Raw genomic sequence first — 17,022 nt, 5'->3', positions numbered from 1 at the left:
AGAATGCTTCTCCACTACAGTTAGAATTTTTAATCATTCAACAGCCCTAATTATATTTCATATTAATCAGTGGTTGCAATATCATTTTACCAATATGATTCCAGATATTTAAAACTTTTTTTTTTCTAATATTCCCCATAAAAACCTTAAAACTTCAGTCCCTTCTTTTAGTTACCTCTGGTTTCACTACTTGACCTTACCAGAAAAGGTTGCTGTACTAGGGAGGGTCAGTTTCCACTGGTATTGCTCTCAGTAGGAACACTAAAGCATTAAAGATGTTTTTTTTTTGTTTTTTTTTTGTTATTTGATTTTTAGGAGCATTAGCAACTAAGGCCATATTGCTCCGGGAATATGCGGTGGTCATTCCCTGACCTTTCCGCATCCTTCGTATTTGGTGGTGACGGGCTCGAACCCCGGTCTAATCAAGAGCCGTGTGCTACGCACTGCTGCTCCTTCCCACCTGGCTACGGAAGTGCCCATTAAAGATGTCTCCATCTGTTACAATCTTACAGTAACATAAGGAGAGATCTTTAATGCTAGAATTATAACGGCCAAATGCTTAATGGTAGTATAAGAAGAACCAAATTCAAACTATCTTAAGAAGGGGGTGATCAAAAAGAACTGCTGTTTGCAGGAAAGTCTTTGCTGACTAAAGATTAAAGCTCTGTCCTGACCCATCTTATTGTCCTGTGGGCCACCTGGCTATTAAAACTCCTGCTAAATAAAATATGAGAGTGACTTTATCAATGGACTTAGCAATCTGGACCTGAAAAATAGCTAGGGTATGCAATGGTTTAACAAGAATCAAGAGAATCCTATATATGGCACCATGGAATATAAGGATCATGACTGGAAAAGTAAAGAATTAGTGAATGTACTAAAGAAGAGAAAGATATAGATAGCATATGTGCAGCAAAGAGAATGGATGGGAGCAAGATTTAGAGAAAGTGGAGAGGAATTCAAATTGGTTTAATTTGGGGAAAAGGCAGGAAGAAATGGTGTAGGAGTGATAGTATCCAAAGAAATGAATAAGAAGAAAACACGTGATGGCAGTCAAACTAGGGATAGGCAATAGAGCAAAACACTTTTCTTTAGTGTATACACACACGGCACAGATATTCAATAAAGTAATGAAAGGAGAGAATATTATAATAATGAAGAAAGTTTTCCCTATCTATAAAATGGGATTAAAAAGTTCAGATAATGAAATGAAACTTGGGAATTGATGACACTTACCAGCTATTCAAAAATAGATCCCTTTTGAAGAATTCCTTGACACAGTATATACCAATTTCAAAAAATTCTGCAGCTTCAGTAAGCATTCCTGATAGGATTCAGCTGACAAATTGAATTAGTATTTTGCATCTAAATTCACACATAAGGAATTCTGTAGGGAAGTGGAGGACAGAAGCTCATTAAACTAACAGGGAGCTAAATGATTTTGTAATAACTGAGAGAAAAGTGGAGGAGAAATTGAAGTTAAACATAAGAAAGACACCTGATAGGGATGAGATCTATCCAGTTATATTAAATATGGCAACAAAGGTAATAACCAAACCCTTAGCCATAATTATGAAAGCATCCTTAAACTCAGATAAGGTCCCCACAGGTTGAGGATGTGCAAATGTATCTCCAATTTACAAAGGGGGATCAAAGGGTGATATGAGTAATTACAGACCTGTTAGTTTAACTTCTGTTCCAGGAAAAATAATAGAGTCACTGGTTAGAGAAGCAATGCAAGATCATCTAGACAAGACTGCAGAAATTATTCAGACAGCAGGGATCTGTTAACGGTAAGTCTTGTCTGACCAATTTTATTGGATACTATGATGTGGCCAAATAATTTTGATATCGTATACATGGATTTCAGGAAAGCTTTTGATACTGTTGCACATGGAAGATTACTGTACAAATTGGAGCAGTATGACATTAAGGGCAAGTTGCTAAAATGGATAAAAGGATGGTTGAGTGGGATCAATGGACATTACTCTTCGTGGATTAATGTTATTAGCAGAGTCACTCTGGGTTTGGTGTAAGGCCCATTGTTGTTTTGTATATTTATCAATGATATTGATGAAGGGGTATCAGGCTTAATGTCCAAGTTTGGAGATGACACAAAGGTTACTAGGGTTATTAATGACACAAATGACAGTACACTACTGCAACTGGATTTAGAAACGTTGAGTAAATGGGTTGAGAAGTGACAACCAAAGTTTAACATTGACAAATGTAAAGTACTGCACATGGGTAGCTAGCAGTAACCCCAGAGAAACATATCAACTGTGTGGTACTACACTCAGGGTGGTAGAGAATGAAAAAGACGTGGGGGTAATTGTACAGTCAGATATCAATGGACACTGCTCATCGTGGACTAATGTTATTAGTGGAGTCCCTCAGGGTTCAGTATTGGGTCCATTATTGTTTTCTGTATTTATAAATGATATTGATGGTATATCAAGCTTAATGTCCAAGTTTGCAGACGATACGAAGGTTGGCAGGGTTATCAAGGACACTACTGACACTATACTGCTGCAACAGGATCTGAAAAGGTTGAGCAGATGGGCTGAGAGGTGGCAAATGAAGTTTAACATTGACAAATGTAAAGTACTACATATGGGAAACAGCAACCCCAGAGCAACATATCAACTCTGTGGTACTACACTGACAATGGTAGAGAATGAAAGGGACCTGGGGGGTCGTTGTGCAGGCAGATATGAAATTCTCTGAGCAGTGCAGATGGGCTGCTAGAGTAGCTCATGGTGTATTGTCAATGACATATAGGAATTTTTCTAGCAGGGATAAGGAGGTGATTATTCCCTTGTATAAGGCAATGGTCAGGCCACACCTTGAGTACTGTATACAGGTCTGGAGGCCTCATTTCAAGAAGGATATAGAGCTGCTGGAACGAGTACAGAGAAGGGCAACAAGATTAGTGAATGGAACAAAGGGGTACTCTTACGAAGAAAGGCTTCTTAAGTTTTGTAAATTACAGTGTCTGGAGACAAGGCACTGGCGAGGTGATCTGATAAAGGTGTACAAAGCCTTGAATGGTTTGAGCCTGTTCAATGCTGATGGGATACTGCCTCTTGCTCAGAATAATCACCTGAGAGGGCATAAATTCAAATTGAGGAAAGACATGTGCGGAAATTTGCCTTTAGCCAGCGGGTAGTTGGTTAGTGGAACAGACTTCCATCCCTTGTTGTGGAAGTTGATAGCCTAAATAAATTTAAGGCTCAGGTGGACAGGTATTTCGAACGAATGGAGGGGTTTAGTGGAACGGTTTTTTTTTTTTCTTTTGGCTGATGCATAAGCTTGCTTTCTTGCATCATATGCCTCTACTAATGCTAATGCTAACCCACAAATTCCAGTCAATATCTGGGAAATTAAAATCCCCCATTATAAGACTCTCTTATTTACTGGCCCACTATTTCCCTGTACAGTTCCTTATTATACTCGTTAGCATCATTAGGCCTATAGCACACTCCTACTCTCAATTTTGATCTCCCAATGCTTATGTCACACCAAACTGACTCAACGCTGCACTGTCCAGCAATGTCGACTTCCTTGGATTTTATGTGTTTCTTAACTAATAGCATAACCCCTCCTCCCTTCCTATCCTTTCTGTACACATTGTACTCCCCAAATTCCAGTTCTGCATTCCTTATATCCGTGTGACATCACGTCTCTGATATCCCAACAATATCTGCCTTTGATGTTTTGAGCAATACCTCAAATTCATCAAATTTATTTACCAAACTCCTAGCATTGGTGTACACACAAGTATACATGCACTTTCCTATTCTTAGCTATCCTAACACAACCCATGTGTTTACTTGTACCGCTATGACTCCCAGCAGTCTCTACAATATCCTGCATCTTGTTTTCCAGGCTGCTGTCATTCCAATAGAAGCAGTGCAAGAGAATCACTTTCACCTCTGCCAGTGGCTACTGTTAATCTATTAATCCTTGTATCCTCCCCCCAAGCTAGCAGTTTTTCAACCCACCTAACACTGCCTCAATAGTATCAGCAAATATTCTTGCATCCTTTCTATTTAAGTGTATCCCATCCCTGTAGAAGCAGTCTCTCCTGTTAACAGTTCTTTGTATAGTTTGCCAAAGATTTCTCGTAATCTGCCTTCACCTGCCTAAACTTTTTTGTGATTTGATTAAAGACTAGTTTATATCTGCCATTGGCTTCTGTGTCACCTGACAATTTATATGCATCCCATACATTTTTCTTCTCTGCCACGAGCCTCATTAATTCATCTGATATCCATTTAGGCCTAAACCTTGAACAGTATTTTTTAGTTGGAATGAAAAGCCTAGTAGCCTCCAAAACTAAGTCCCTGAAGCCTTCCCATTTAGAATTCAACTTTGGCAACATCATCAGTTGATACCACTGTACAGAATTTAAAAACTGTGAGACCCCTGTAGTCACCTTTATGAAAGCAAAAGCCATTCCCTTTAGCCTTTCCATTAAGCTAGAGGAGAGGAGTTAAGTAGTTCAAGATGAAAGACTCAGGGATTATAGTACCATGCAGTGTAAACAGGTGGCTAGGAAGGCATATGGCATTCTGTTTATGATATATAGGTACCCTCCTCAAGTAGGAAAAAGGATATCACTGTCCTCTTATATAAGATAATGGTGAGACCATATTTACTGTGTTATATTCAGGTCCTAGAGGTTGTCTCTGTTATAGCTCTGTCTTTTTTGCACTTGAAGAAAGACAGCTTCCAGAAAAGGTTTAAATAAGACCAGCCAGTTATACATTGCAGTGTGTACTGGAAAACTTCACAAATAGCTACCTCAGGGAAGTGAGCACCTAATTGATGTATAAATGGTATACATGCCATTTAATAACCATAATTATTTGAGGAGTATTTTATTGATCCCATTCAGGAATGGGATCAATAAAATGAAGGTATGTTTTGATCAGGTATATTTTAAAAGACTAGGGGGTCACATATATAAATCTTAGGTTGTAAAAGAAGGCTGAATCTCACAAAGTTTACCTTTGGATAATACGATGTGGGACAGTGGAATAAGTTGCCTACTATGCAGAGGCAGGAAGTTTCATTAAGCACAAAGCAGAATTGGACAATCACTTTAATGGTAAAAGCATGAGGGGGTTGAGAATTTATTTTTCTTTATTTATATTCTTGGTAGATACAGAAAGAATCTACTTTCCTGTATAATTTAGCCATTATAATATTAATAATAAAAATATAATATCACTTTTTACATTTTATATGAAAATATAAAAAGAATTTAAAAAAAATCAAAAACCTGTATATGACAGAGAAAAACAGATTTAATTTTTAATAATGGGCACATCTAATTAGCCAGAATAAGAAATATATAATTAGCTTAATTATTATGACATTTATAAAAATATATTTATATTTATTTATGAAATTTTAAAAAGGGAGCTATTGAATCAATTTCATAAAATAACTTACTGCAGCCGTTCTCATCACTATTATCTGCACAATCATTATCTCCATCGCATCTCCAAACCTTTAAAACGCACCTCTGGTTTTCACATTGGAATTCATTAGGTTCACACTGAAAATGATAACCTACAAAAAACAAAAAAATAAATAAAATAATAATAACACACACACACACACACACACACACACACACACACACACACACACACACTTGCTCACACAGTTAATTTCTTTCATCCTTAATTTGTTAAGTTACCTAATATTAATATTTACTACAAGGCTTCTCTTTAAACTTACCACAGTTAAGTTCATCAGATCTATCAGTGCAATCAAAATCTCCATCACAGACATAGTCCCAAGGAATGCATTCACCATTCTGGCAAGTTGCGTCATCACGGCCACAGACTCCTGGAGGTCGAGTTGGAAGAGTTGTTGGAGGAGTATCTTAAAATATAAAACATGAATGCCCTTACTAAAAGGAGATTATACTTAATTTTCAGCTTTGCACCTATATCTGAAGCATATTCTAAAGGGTTTTTTTTTTTTTTTAAATCCCAATTACTATGTAACTTAACCATGTGAAATCTTTGCTTCATTAAAATTCTAAACAAAACTAATGATTCAAATGTAATTTTGGAAACTTTTCTTAATAAGAAAAATGCTTTTCTTAGTTACAAAATAAATCCTTACCATTTTAGTTGTTTCCATAGTTCAAAATGGGAAGCATGAACAAAAACAGTTATGTTAAAATAAATTCAAATGCATAACAAAACTTTAATTTTAAATATATACATGTACATAACCACTATGGAAGAAAGTGACATTGGGAAAAGTTAGTGAAAATCTTAATCTTGGGCATTAGTTCAGATTTCTCTTACATATTTTATTTATATAATGAAATTTTATAAGAGGCACGTGTTTGCAATTTTATATTCCAAAATTTAGTCCTTATATTCGATACTTTTCACAGGAAACAATTTAATAACCATAATTATTAGAAATGTTTAGCCACATAGTAAAAAAACATCAAGTTATATGGGAAAAAAAAAAAAAAAAAAAATTTCTTTGCAGAACCATACGGTAAACAATTTGCAAAAGTAAGCATTAACACCAGTATTTTATAGAAAACAGGGCCTCAGTTGCAAAGAGAGTTGGGGGATTCAAAAACTCCACAAGTGATCATAGAATGTTAATGTGAATAACAGTGAGTAAAGTCTTGTTTGTTAAAAGTAAGGAAAAAGTGGTTTCAGTTTTGGGAAAGAGGACTAACATGCTGTATGGTCTTATTAACTGGAAAGAGACTGTGGCAAGAGAGAATAGATGTGAATTACAGAATAAGTCTAAATGCACCATCACAGATCAACAGAATTCACAAATGAATACACAAGGTGTGGCAATAAAGTTTCAAGACACGTACTGTTGCAATCATGTTTCATGAGTTTGAAAATACATGGAAGTGGTATGTTGTAGTTCAAGTTTTGCTATAAACTTTGAAAATCTGCAACAGAAATGTATGAAATGTTTATGGTGATGAAATGTCAAGTCCTGCCAGTGTATTTGAATGATATAAGTGTTTCAAATATGGACGTGAGGATGTTCATGATGACCAAAGAAGTGGACATCTGTCAACCTTTCTAAATGAGGACAGAGTTGCAAAAATTCAGGACATTGTAGCAAGAGATCATTGTTTGACCCTCAGAATCATAGCTGATGAGTTGGATATGAATAAAGAGAATTCAAATTCTGCACAAAGATTTAAGAAAAAGAAAGGTCTATGCAAAATTTGTGCTACACAGCCTCACAGATAAGCAAAAGCAATGAAGAGTGTCATACAAAGACTTTCATTCTGACTTGTCACGACAATCCTAATTTCCTCAACTGTATTGTTACTGGAGACGAGTGTCAGGTGTTTTGGTATGAGCCAGAGACAGTGTCACAGCACACAGTGGACTTGAAAATCATTACCAAGGACCAAAAAGTTTCATTTACAGAAGTTCAGAATGAAAACAATACTGATCATGTTTCTCAACAAAAAGGGTGTGATTTGCAAGGAATTTTTATCTGAAGGGGAGAGAGTCAAATGCTGTATTCTACATATGTGTGCTTCAAAGACTATTACAGTGCATTTCCAGGGTGAAGTTACAATTTTGAGAGAAAGGCAGTTGGTTCTTTTTTGCATGAAAAAGCCTCCACCCATTCACACTTATTGTGAAGACATTTCTGATAAAACGTGGCATTGTAGATGCCACGGGGCATCATGTTTCTCAAAAAAAAAAAAAAGGGTGGGAGAGCAGGGTGGGTTGGACAGATCAACCATCCACCCTACTCTCCTAATCTAGCACAACTGGACTGCTTCCTCTTTTCCAAGATGAAAACTGCCTTGAAAGGAAAGAAATCTTGGGACGTTGAGGATAAAAGAAAAATGTAACTACCAAACGAACATAGTCTCTTTGGATGCCTTTGCTGACTATTTTCAGAAACTTTTAGCATGGTGCAATAAGTGCATTTAGTCAGGTGGTGATTACTTTGAACAACAATAAAAGCATTTTTGAGCTCTTTCACTATGTGTTCTTTTTATTGCCCCAGACTGCAAACTTTACTGCCACACCTCATCATCACACATGATGATGTGTGATGATGAGGTGTGCAGAAGTAAAAGGCAAAGGAATGGGTTTTAATTTCAGAAAAGGAAATTACGATGCCTTAAGGTACTACATGGCCTCTATTAACTGGGTAGATATCGCGCAGAGAATGAATACAATTGAACTGTGGTACGCTTTTAAAACATTAATCACAGATGCCTTGAATGCGTATATACCATTAAAAAATATACTCCATGAGAAGGGTTCCAAGTTGGATGAATAGTGAAGTTGCCACATTACTTGAGCAGAAAAAGGTGGCATGGAAAGGTTACAGAGCAATAAAAAGTACTGAAGCCTATAACAGCTACAAGGTGATGTGTAATAGAGCCACAGAAAAGGTTCGACAGGCAAAGGCAGTTTATGAGAAATCACTAGCAAACAGAGCAAAGAGGGGGGATAAAGAATTCTTCACATATATAAATGCCAAGAAGAGCAGGACAAACCAGATCGGACCTTTACGTAAGGGAAAGGGGATAGTAATAAATATACCAGCTGCCATTGCAGATGAACTCAACAGTTATTTTGCATCGATATTTACAAATGAAAAGCCTTTTGTGGCAATGGGAAATTGTGGGAGCGAAATTAAAAAATATGTAATTAATGATATTGAAATTTCACAAGATTATTTAATGAAAAAACTTTCGAGCCTACAGACCAGTAAGGCTCCTGGAGTTGATGGAATATACCCTATAATCTGATGAGAGGCGGCAAGCGAGTGCATTGAACCATTGAGGCTAATTATGCGAGCATCACTAGACTCTGGGGAGATTTCCTTGGATTGGAAAAGTGCAAATGTATCTACCATACATAAGGGTGGCTCTAAAAGTGAAGTTGGAAATTATCGACCTGTCAGTCTGACTTCAGTAGTAGAGAAAATCATGGAGGCAATGATCAAGGATGGAATTCAGGATCATTTGGATCAAATTGAAATTCTCAAGGACACTCAGCATGGTTTTGTAAAGGGAAAATCAAGTTTAACAAATCTGGTTCGCTATTTCGAAAGGGTCACTCACGAGCTGGATTTAGGGAATAATTTCAACATTGTTTATTTAGATTTCAGCAAAGCTTTTGACTCAGTCCCACATGAGCGGTTGCTTTATAAGCTGGAACAGGTTGGAATCACTGGGAAAATCCTTAGATGGATAGCAGGATGGCTTCAGGGCAGGAGGTTGTGATAAATGGCTATTCCTCAGATTGGGTTGATGTAAGAAGTGGGGTTGATGTAAGAAGTGGGGTTCCCCAAGGATCAGTATTAGGACCACTGTTCTTTTTAATTTTCATAAACGACATTGATGAAGGGATAGAGAGCGTGATGTCTAAATTTGCAGATGATGTTAAAATTGGTGGAGTAGTTGATGATCACTGTCAAGCTGAGCTTCTTCAGAGAGACCTAGATAGACTTCAGGAATGGTCAGAAAAATGGCAGCTATGCTTTAATCCAAAAAAAGTGTAAGGTATTACACCTGGGAAACAGTAATCCCAAAATAACTTATTCACTTGGAGTTCAACTAAACTCAGTACTGGAGGAAAGGGACTTGGGTGTTATGATACGGTCAGACATGAAATTATCTGAGCATTGTAAACAGGTTGCAAGGAAGGCCCATGGTGTGCTATCGATGATCTATCGAACTTTTGCAAGTAGAGATAGGGACGTGATTATCCCAATTATATAAGGCTTATGTTAGACCACACTTGGAATACTGTGTTCAAGTATGGAGACCGCACCTAAAGAAAGACATCGAGCTTCTTGAAAGGGTGCAAAGAAGGGTAACTCGCCTGGTGAGATCGGCAAAAGGGCGTCCTTATGAAGAACGACTTCGAATATGTGGGTTGCAGAGTTTGGAAACTAGACACCTTAGAGGAGATTTGATTGAGGTGTTTAAGGCTCTGAGAGGCATCAGTAAAATGAATGAGGATAAAATTTTCAAGATTATAAATGATGCTAGAACTAGGGGACATAAATTCAAGTTACGGGGGGAAATGTTTAGATTGGACTGCAGGAAATTTTATTTTAGCCAGCGAGTTATAAATTACTGGAATAAGTTGCCTTCATGGGTGGTAGAGGCCGACAGTTTGGGGAAATTCAAAGGTCATCTGGATAGTACTTTCGGGTAAGGGAAGCGCATAGGATGATAGGTTTAATTTCCTTTTTTTTTTTATTAATTATTATTATTATTATTATTTTTTTTTTTTTTTTGGCTGGTGCAGCATAAGCCATAGGCTTTCTTGCACCATGCGGCAATTACTAATACTAATACCTAGTATACCATTAAGAAAATACATTATAAGGAACATACCAAGGTTGATGAATAAGGAACTAGCTAGTCCAATAGATAAAAAAAAAAAAAAAAAAAAAAAAAAAGATAACACAGGACAGTGGTAGAGCAACAAAAGTTTAGAAGCATATAATAGCTGTAATTTCATCTGTAATAGTACTAGGGTTCACAATACCGGTATTTTTAATTTATGAAATCAAGATACCAGTATTCTAAAAAAAAAACCTTTTTCTCAATAAATTTTGATGACAATTAGGTACAATAAAGTAAGGAAAAACAATTACAGTAAACCCTCGATTTAATGGACTAATAGGGGAGAAGGGGTGTTCTTTAATGCCGAAAGTCTGTTAAATCGCATGTAACCTGAGGGGGTATTTTTTATTGTTCTTAATGTAAAAAGAAAAAAGCTTTAATATACAATATGCAGTACTGTACAATATAAAATTGTTGCAATTTGGCCTTTGATTTACAGATATCAGAAACAGTTTGTTTTTTTATGCCATAAATTTCACAAACACGAGCTACTGAGATGCCTTGTTCTAATTTCTCAATTAGCTCTAATTTCTGTGCCACATTGAAGTTCATACACTTTCTTTTAACTCCTCTATCATTTGATGCCATTTTAAAATGTAAGGATTGCAAAATTATTTAATAAATAAAGTCACAATTCAGAAGTCACAGAAACACTCTGGATACAACCTGACTGCACGATAGCTTGAGGCAGACAGACTGAAACAAAGTGAGCGGTAGACCTGCAGTTTAGTATCCCGACTCGCATTCAGCTCGCAAGTCACCGCCTGCGAGATTAATCTAATTTGTTGTCTGTAATCTTGGAAAACAGCTATTTGAACACGTTTTCAGAAAGAATAAAAAACAATTTCCTGAATTTGATTATAAAAATAAAAGTAGGTAATTATCATAACAATAATAGAAATATGTAATTATTATTAATTTTTAATTAATAATAACACAAGTTTTGTATAATCTAAAAAATATATGGCCGAGATTAATATGTACACCACCGTATTATTATTTGCCCGGTCTGTTAAATCTGAAATCCATTATATAAGGGTCCGTTAAATCGAGGGTTTACTGTATATGAATTCATGTTTTAAATGAAACTTTTATTAAAAGAATAAGTATTGTGACAAAAAATTATTAAAAATACAGTTATTTTAAAAACAAAAAAAATATGCATATTATAGATGCTGCAAATTCAGTTATGTTTAAGCATCCACACTACCTGTCCGAATAAAGTAAGCCCTGCATACACATAAGCAATCAATAGTGCTATCATTTAAACTGGATCTAATTTTGGTACATATTTGATTAGCAGCAGAAAACGTCCTTTTGGATTCTGTGCTGGTTGGTGCTATTGTACTGAGATAGTCGTCGACTAGTTGCAGTTTACCCTCCCCTTATTCCCTCATCTTCAAAAAAATCTTATTTCCTTTTTATCAAAAATAAAAAATTTCCTTTTTGACTTTTTATGGCACTATACCCGTATTAACGAAAGAAAGGCTTTGATGTTTAAGCTTGGTGAGGAAACTGAATCTGAGACGTGGGGGTTATTTATTTATTTATTTATATTTCCTGACTGCTTTAAAAAAATCAGAATTTCCAGGAACTGAGAGATTTTCCCATATATATATATATATATATATATATATAATGTGAGCTGTCAGTTTCTCATGAGCAATGACAAATATAAAACAAAAGTCATTTATCATACAAAACTAGTTATAAGTATATACATAACTGATTTTTCTCATTTAATCTGTTGATACATGCTATTATTTCCATAACATTTCTTTCAATTAACAATATGAACTCTCTCTACAGCTGCGAACACTAAACTAATTCAATCTTAATCACTTCCTCATATTTCTCTTAATCAGCAATATCAATTCTCTTCATAACAGCAATCCATACGCTTACTGAATAGAATACTAACAATTCCATATCTCTCTCTCTCTCTCAACTTAGCAATATTAATTTTCTTTACAACTTCCACCAATAAACCAACTCAATACTAAACATTTCTGTAAATTTCTCGTAATTTCTTGTACTTCATCCTTACTTTAAAATAATTAGTTTTATCTAAGCATCCTTTCCAATACAACACAGTTCAGAGGACTTACGTTCCTTCTCTTTCATGGTGGGATTCCTCTGTGCGGATTCCTTCCACGAAGTGTGGTGAAGTCTATCTTCTTAGTTGAACTTTGTCATATAGCTCTTTTAATACTGTTTTATTTCGGGAACAATTCCCTGTTAATACTGAAGGAATTTACCACAGCAATAGTAAGAATCCAGGGCACTATCTGACTGGCTTGTTATTCAACTTCCTGATTAACTTCTACCACAAGAACATGCCCAGCAGAACTCTTCACTATATAGCAGGACACTCCCAGGACTGAACCCAGAACTACCACTGCAAGTCTGCAATCCTTCCAAACAACAACCACAACCTCATCTTTTGGTGCAAAAACCTTATTTCCTTCTCATTCATTTATTTATTTATTTATTTATTTATTGAATTGATTACAAGTTTCAATCACCCCTTGTATAGAGGGGTTTGCACACATTTACGTATCTCAGCCTATCTAATTTAAAACTGACCCAATCACGGTGTTATTCTTTAAACTCTCTTCTTCTTCCCTTGATGGGAAAAACAGGAAAAACAGAATATTTGCCCCACACAAAGAAATGCTGAAATGCTTTTATCTTTTACCTCTAGATCACCTGTTGACAATATCTTTGAACTGCTCCATACTGACACCCTTTCCCAAAATGCACTAAGTGTCGCATCCTCAAATAGCGGTGTAATAGATGGATTAAACTATTGTTCAGAAGCTTTTAATTTTAACCCTTCAGCACCTGCCATGCCACTGTTTATCATATGATCTGATTATCATCATTCTTCTCTCTCTCTCTCTCTCTCTCTCTCTCTCTCTCTCTCTCTCTCTCTCTCTCTCTGGGTAATGCAGGAATTTTTTTTTGGCTGGTGCAGCATAAGCCTTAGGCTTCCTTGCACCATATGGTTAATAATATTCCTTAAGTGCCCTACTAGGCCCACTCCCACTAATGGACATATTTCCTTAATGATGTTATTATTTCTTACTTCCACACTCCTAACTTACTTTGGAAATGCCTTACTTCCATACACTATACTTACTAAGAGAAATATATTTGTAAGATTTTACGTCTTACATTTTCAGGTTTCCATTGCATTTGTATTGTGTGTATAACAATCCCTCTGTTACAAATTCAGTAATATTAATGGTTTATTGTTGTCAATTTATAACCTTTATGTGAATAAATCATAAACAATTATTTTTTAAAATTAATACTGAAAAACCGATATTTTTGAACCAATACCAGTATTTCAATTGCTGAAAAAAAAAAAACTGAAAAATCCCAGTATTCGGGATCCCAGAATCTCTGTATTGTAAGCCCTAAATAGTACTACAGCAATGGTTGGGCTGGCAAGGGCTGAGAATGACACATCATTCTGAAACCATAGAGCAAGGAAACGGGACAAGGAGTTTTAGTATAAAAAGAAAAGGACAAATCAGATAAAACCTTCACATAATGGTTACAAAAATATCATTAATAGTCCAGCTAATGAAATGAGTAGGCACTTGCATCAATCTTTATAGATGAAAGTGTGCTAGTCAACTAGAACACTAAAGAAAATCAGAAAAATGATAATTAGAGAGGTTTATTAAAAAAAAAAAACACTTTTCAGCCAGAGGGCATATACCCAGTTAACTTGAGAGAAGAAAGAAGAACATCAAATCACTGAAGTTAAATATGAGTTAAATTCATCGAACTGAGAGGTGGGCCTTACAGTGGAGACATGGCATTTGCACTGACAATTCATAAAGGTGGTACTAGTCAGTCTGACTTAGCGGTGAGGAATGTTTTTTTTTTTTTTTTTTTTTTTTAAATGGTGCAATAGTAGCTGAGGGTATAATGCACCAAGTCAAAATAAGAATGTAATAAATATGTTTGGTAACCTATCAACAGGTTACCCCATCAAGAAGGTAAATATAAAGTACAAAGGTAAACAAAAGAGGTAAATATCAAAACATAAAAGTATAAATTTAAATCTGTGCTGTATGTACTGTAGTAAGTTAAACATCACATATCATCTCTGTCATCTAAAATCTGGCTAAGTGTAAACTGTTCAGCCAGGTTATTAAAAACAATAAAACAAAATCAAAATGGTTAAAATTGGTCCTTGAGGTTATCACAGACATTCTCTCAGATATGCCAGACAAGCTGTACTTGCTACGTGGGACTCTAAAATGCTGATGGAACTGATATTCGGGTGACACTCAAGTCAAGTGGACCCAATTTCGGCGAAGTCCGGACGGTCTGTGACAATCAAATCCTCTGCTTGCACCTTCACGATGGTGGGACTGTTAGTAATCCTGGGTATAACCTCCATGCACAAGTAAATGGTGGGTGACCACCCAGGTGTGAACCAATGTAAGCAGGGGTCGAGGTGTGGCACCCACACCACATGGAGGAACGCCGCCCCTGTATGTTACCAGGCAGTACTAGGTGGTAGATGACTCATCAACCGGTGAAATACCACCACTTTGCTTATTGGAGGCTTCAAGTGGTGGAACCCATTTTTAGTTTCTAGAGCTAAGTTCCGGTCAACCATTTCCTATCTCTTCCATCATGCAGTATGATTGATGACTTTTGAGGTTATGATGAACGCCGTGGCGAGATCCAATATTCCTTACATTGAGGGTACAGCTCTAAAACAGTGTTCGCAGGCCGGCAGCTAGTTAGTACACTGGACCGAACCTATTGGTAACTCTCTAGGAGGCTTCCGGATCAGCTAGTGTATAATCTTGCTACCTCTACTCTGCCAGATAGTGATTGGAGGGAGTCCGAGTAGTGTGTATGCGGGGAGCATTGTCGAGGCCACATTATGTCAAAGACCTGGGTATATTCTTACCACATGTACGCCATATCCAAAAATTTCATTACTTCATACAGCATGTCCCACCCACTTTTTCTTACTATTGAATACACCATGAATTGTCAAACTAATAGAGCAAGCTTATCTGTGAAAAGATCTAAACCTCCCAAGCACTTCCTAATTCATTTCACAAATATATGTGATCTCAATTCTGATCTCAACGATGTCCATTTCCACTTGCAGTCTGCCAAACCCCATGTACTTTTCTGACAGAATCTCAGTTATTGGTTGATTCAACTACTGCTCATCTCAGATGCCCAAATTATTCTCTGTATGATTCCTTTCGCCTCAAAGGTGGTCCTTGCGCATATGTCCGTTCTGATATTCGCTGTCAGAGACTTGGCAATTTGGAATCTCCTCTCTTTGATCTTCTCTGGCTTAAAATCTCTCTACCTCATTGTGTCAAATTCATCTGTTGTCTCTACCATTCTCCCAACTCCACTAATCACTTGGAGCTCTTTGACTTCCTCTCTTTGCAACTTGACTTTCTCCAGTCCAACTTTCCTAACAGTGAGGTAATTTTCCTCGGTGATTTTAATGTTCACAACTCCAGCTGGCTTCCGTTTTCTAGTCACACTGACCCAGCAGGATGAGATTCTGCGGCTTTTGCATTACTAATAACCTAGCACAGATTGTTCATTTATCTACAAGAATACCGGACAATCCTAATCATACAGCCAATACACTTGATCTTTTTCTCACAAACAACCCTTTTAAGTACACGGTTGAAGTGAGAGGTCCTTTAGGCACTGCAGATCACAACTTGGTGATTGTCTCTTCTCCAACAGAACCTTTATCTCATGGCTATTCCCAACCTTGTGTTGTTTGGCATTACAAGAATGCAAAATGGGATGACCTGCGAGACTTCTTTTCTTCTTTTCCTTGGTCGGATTTCTGTTTCAAAACTTCTGATGTCAACGTTTGCACAGATCGTGTCAGTGAAATTATTCTTGCAGGAATGGAATCCTTTATCCCACACTCCACTTTAAAATCTCATCCTTTATCTAAACCTTGGTTTTCCAATAAATGTGCTAAGGCTGTTCAAGAGAAGAATGTTGCATATCGTAATTGGCTTGTTTCTAATTCTTCAGTTTCATTTTCTGCCTACACCAAAGCTTGCAACAATTGTAAAGCAGTTATTAATCAGTCCAAACTAGAGTTTGAACAGGCTAAGAGTAGAAAACGTGATTCTTGCCCTAATGGTAGCCGAGCATTCTGGTCTCTTGCCAAAGCTATTGGCCGCAACTTTTGCCCATCTCTGCTCCCACATTTGTCCAAACCAGATGGTTCTGTTGTCACTTCAGCCAAGGATAAAGCTGACCTGCTAGCATCCCATTTTTCTTCCAGCTCATGTATTAATGATCTTGGTAAAACACCTCCCACCAATCCCAACACGCTCCATTCACTGCCTCCTGTGGTCTTCCGACAAAAGGATATCAGAAGGATTTTGATGAATCTTGATGCTAAGAAAGCTCCAGGTCCTGATGGTATTTCTCCACTTGTTCCTAAAACCTGTGCTCCTGAACTTACTCCTATTCTTTGCCACCTTTTTTCACTTTGTTATTCCAAAGGTGCTTTTCCTTCTGCTTGGAAATTTGCTCATATCCAGCCAGTTCCTTAAAAGGGTGAAAAATCCCTCCCATCCAATTAT

General features: G+C 36.7%; 1 protein-coding gene across 11 annotated transcripts in view; it reads right to left on the bottom strand.

The window, feature by feature from the left end:
• Positions 1–17,022, bottom strand: part of trol (terribly reduced optic lobes) — a 1,731,230-nt gene that overhangs the window by 960,379 nt on the left and 753,829 nt on the right. For all 11 annotated transcript variants that reach the window (XM_090387691.1, XM_090387694.1, XM_090387699.1 and 8 more), the window contains 2 exons: positions 5,752–5,898; positions 5,461–5,580 (listed from right to left, as the gene is read on the bottom strand). In XM_090387691.1, the coding sequence (XP_090243817.1) occupies positions 5,461–5,580; positions 5,752–5,898 (267 nt within the window). The remainder of the gene's footprint in view (positions 1–5,460; positions 5,581–5,751; positions 5,899–17,022) is intronic.

This window comes from Mastigoproctus giganteus, chromosome 13 (genome assembly GCF_048544385.1).
Source record: "Mastigoproctus giganteus isolate SK-2022 chromosome 13, ASM4854438v1, whole genome shotgun sequence".
Classification (NCBI taxonomy): Eukaryota; Metazoa; Arthropoda; class Arachnida; order Uropygi; family Thelyphonidae; genus Mastigoproctus; species Mastigoproctus giganteus.
The sequence above is the reverse complement of the archived record's forward strand: the minus strand, read 5'-3'. Positions and strand labels throughout refer to the sequence as shown.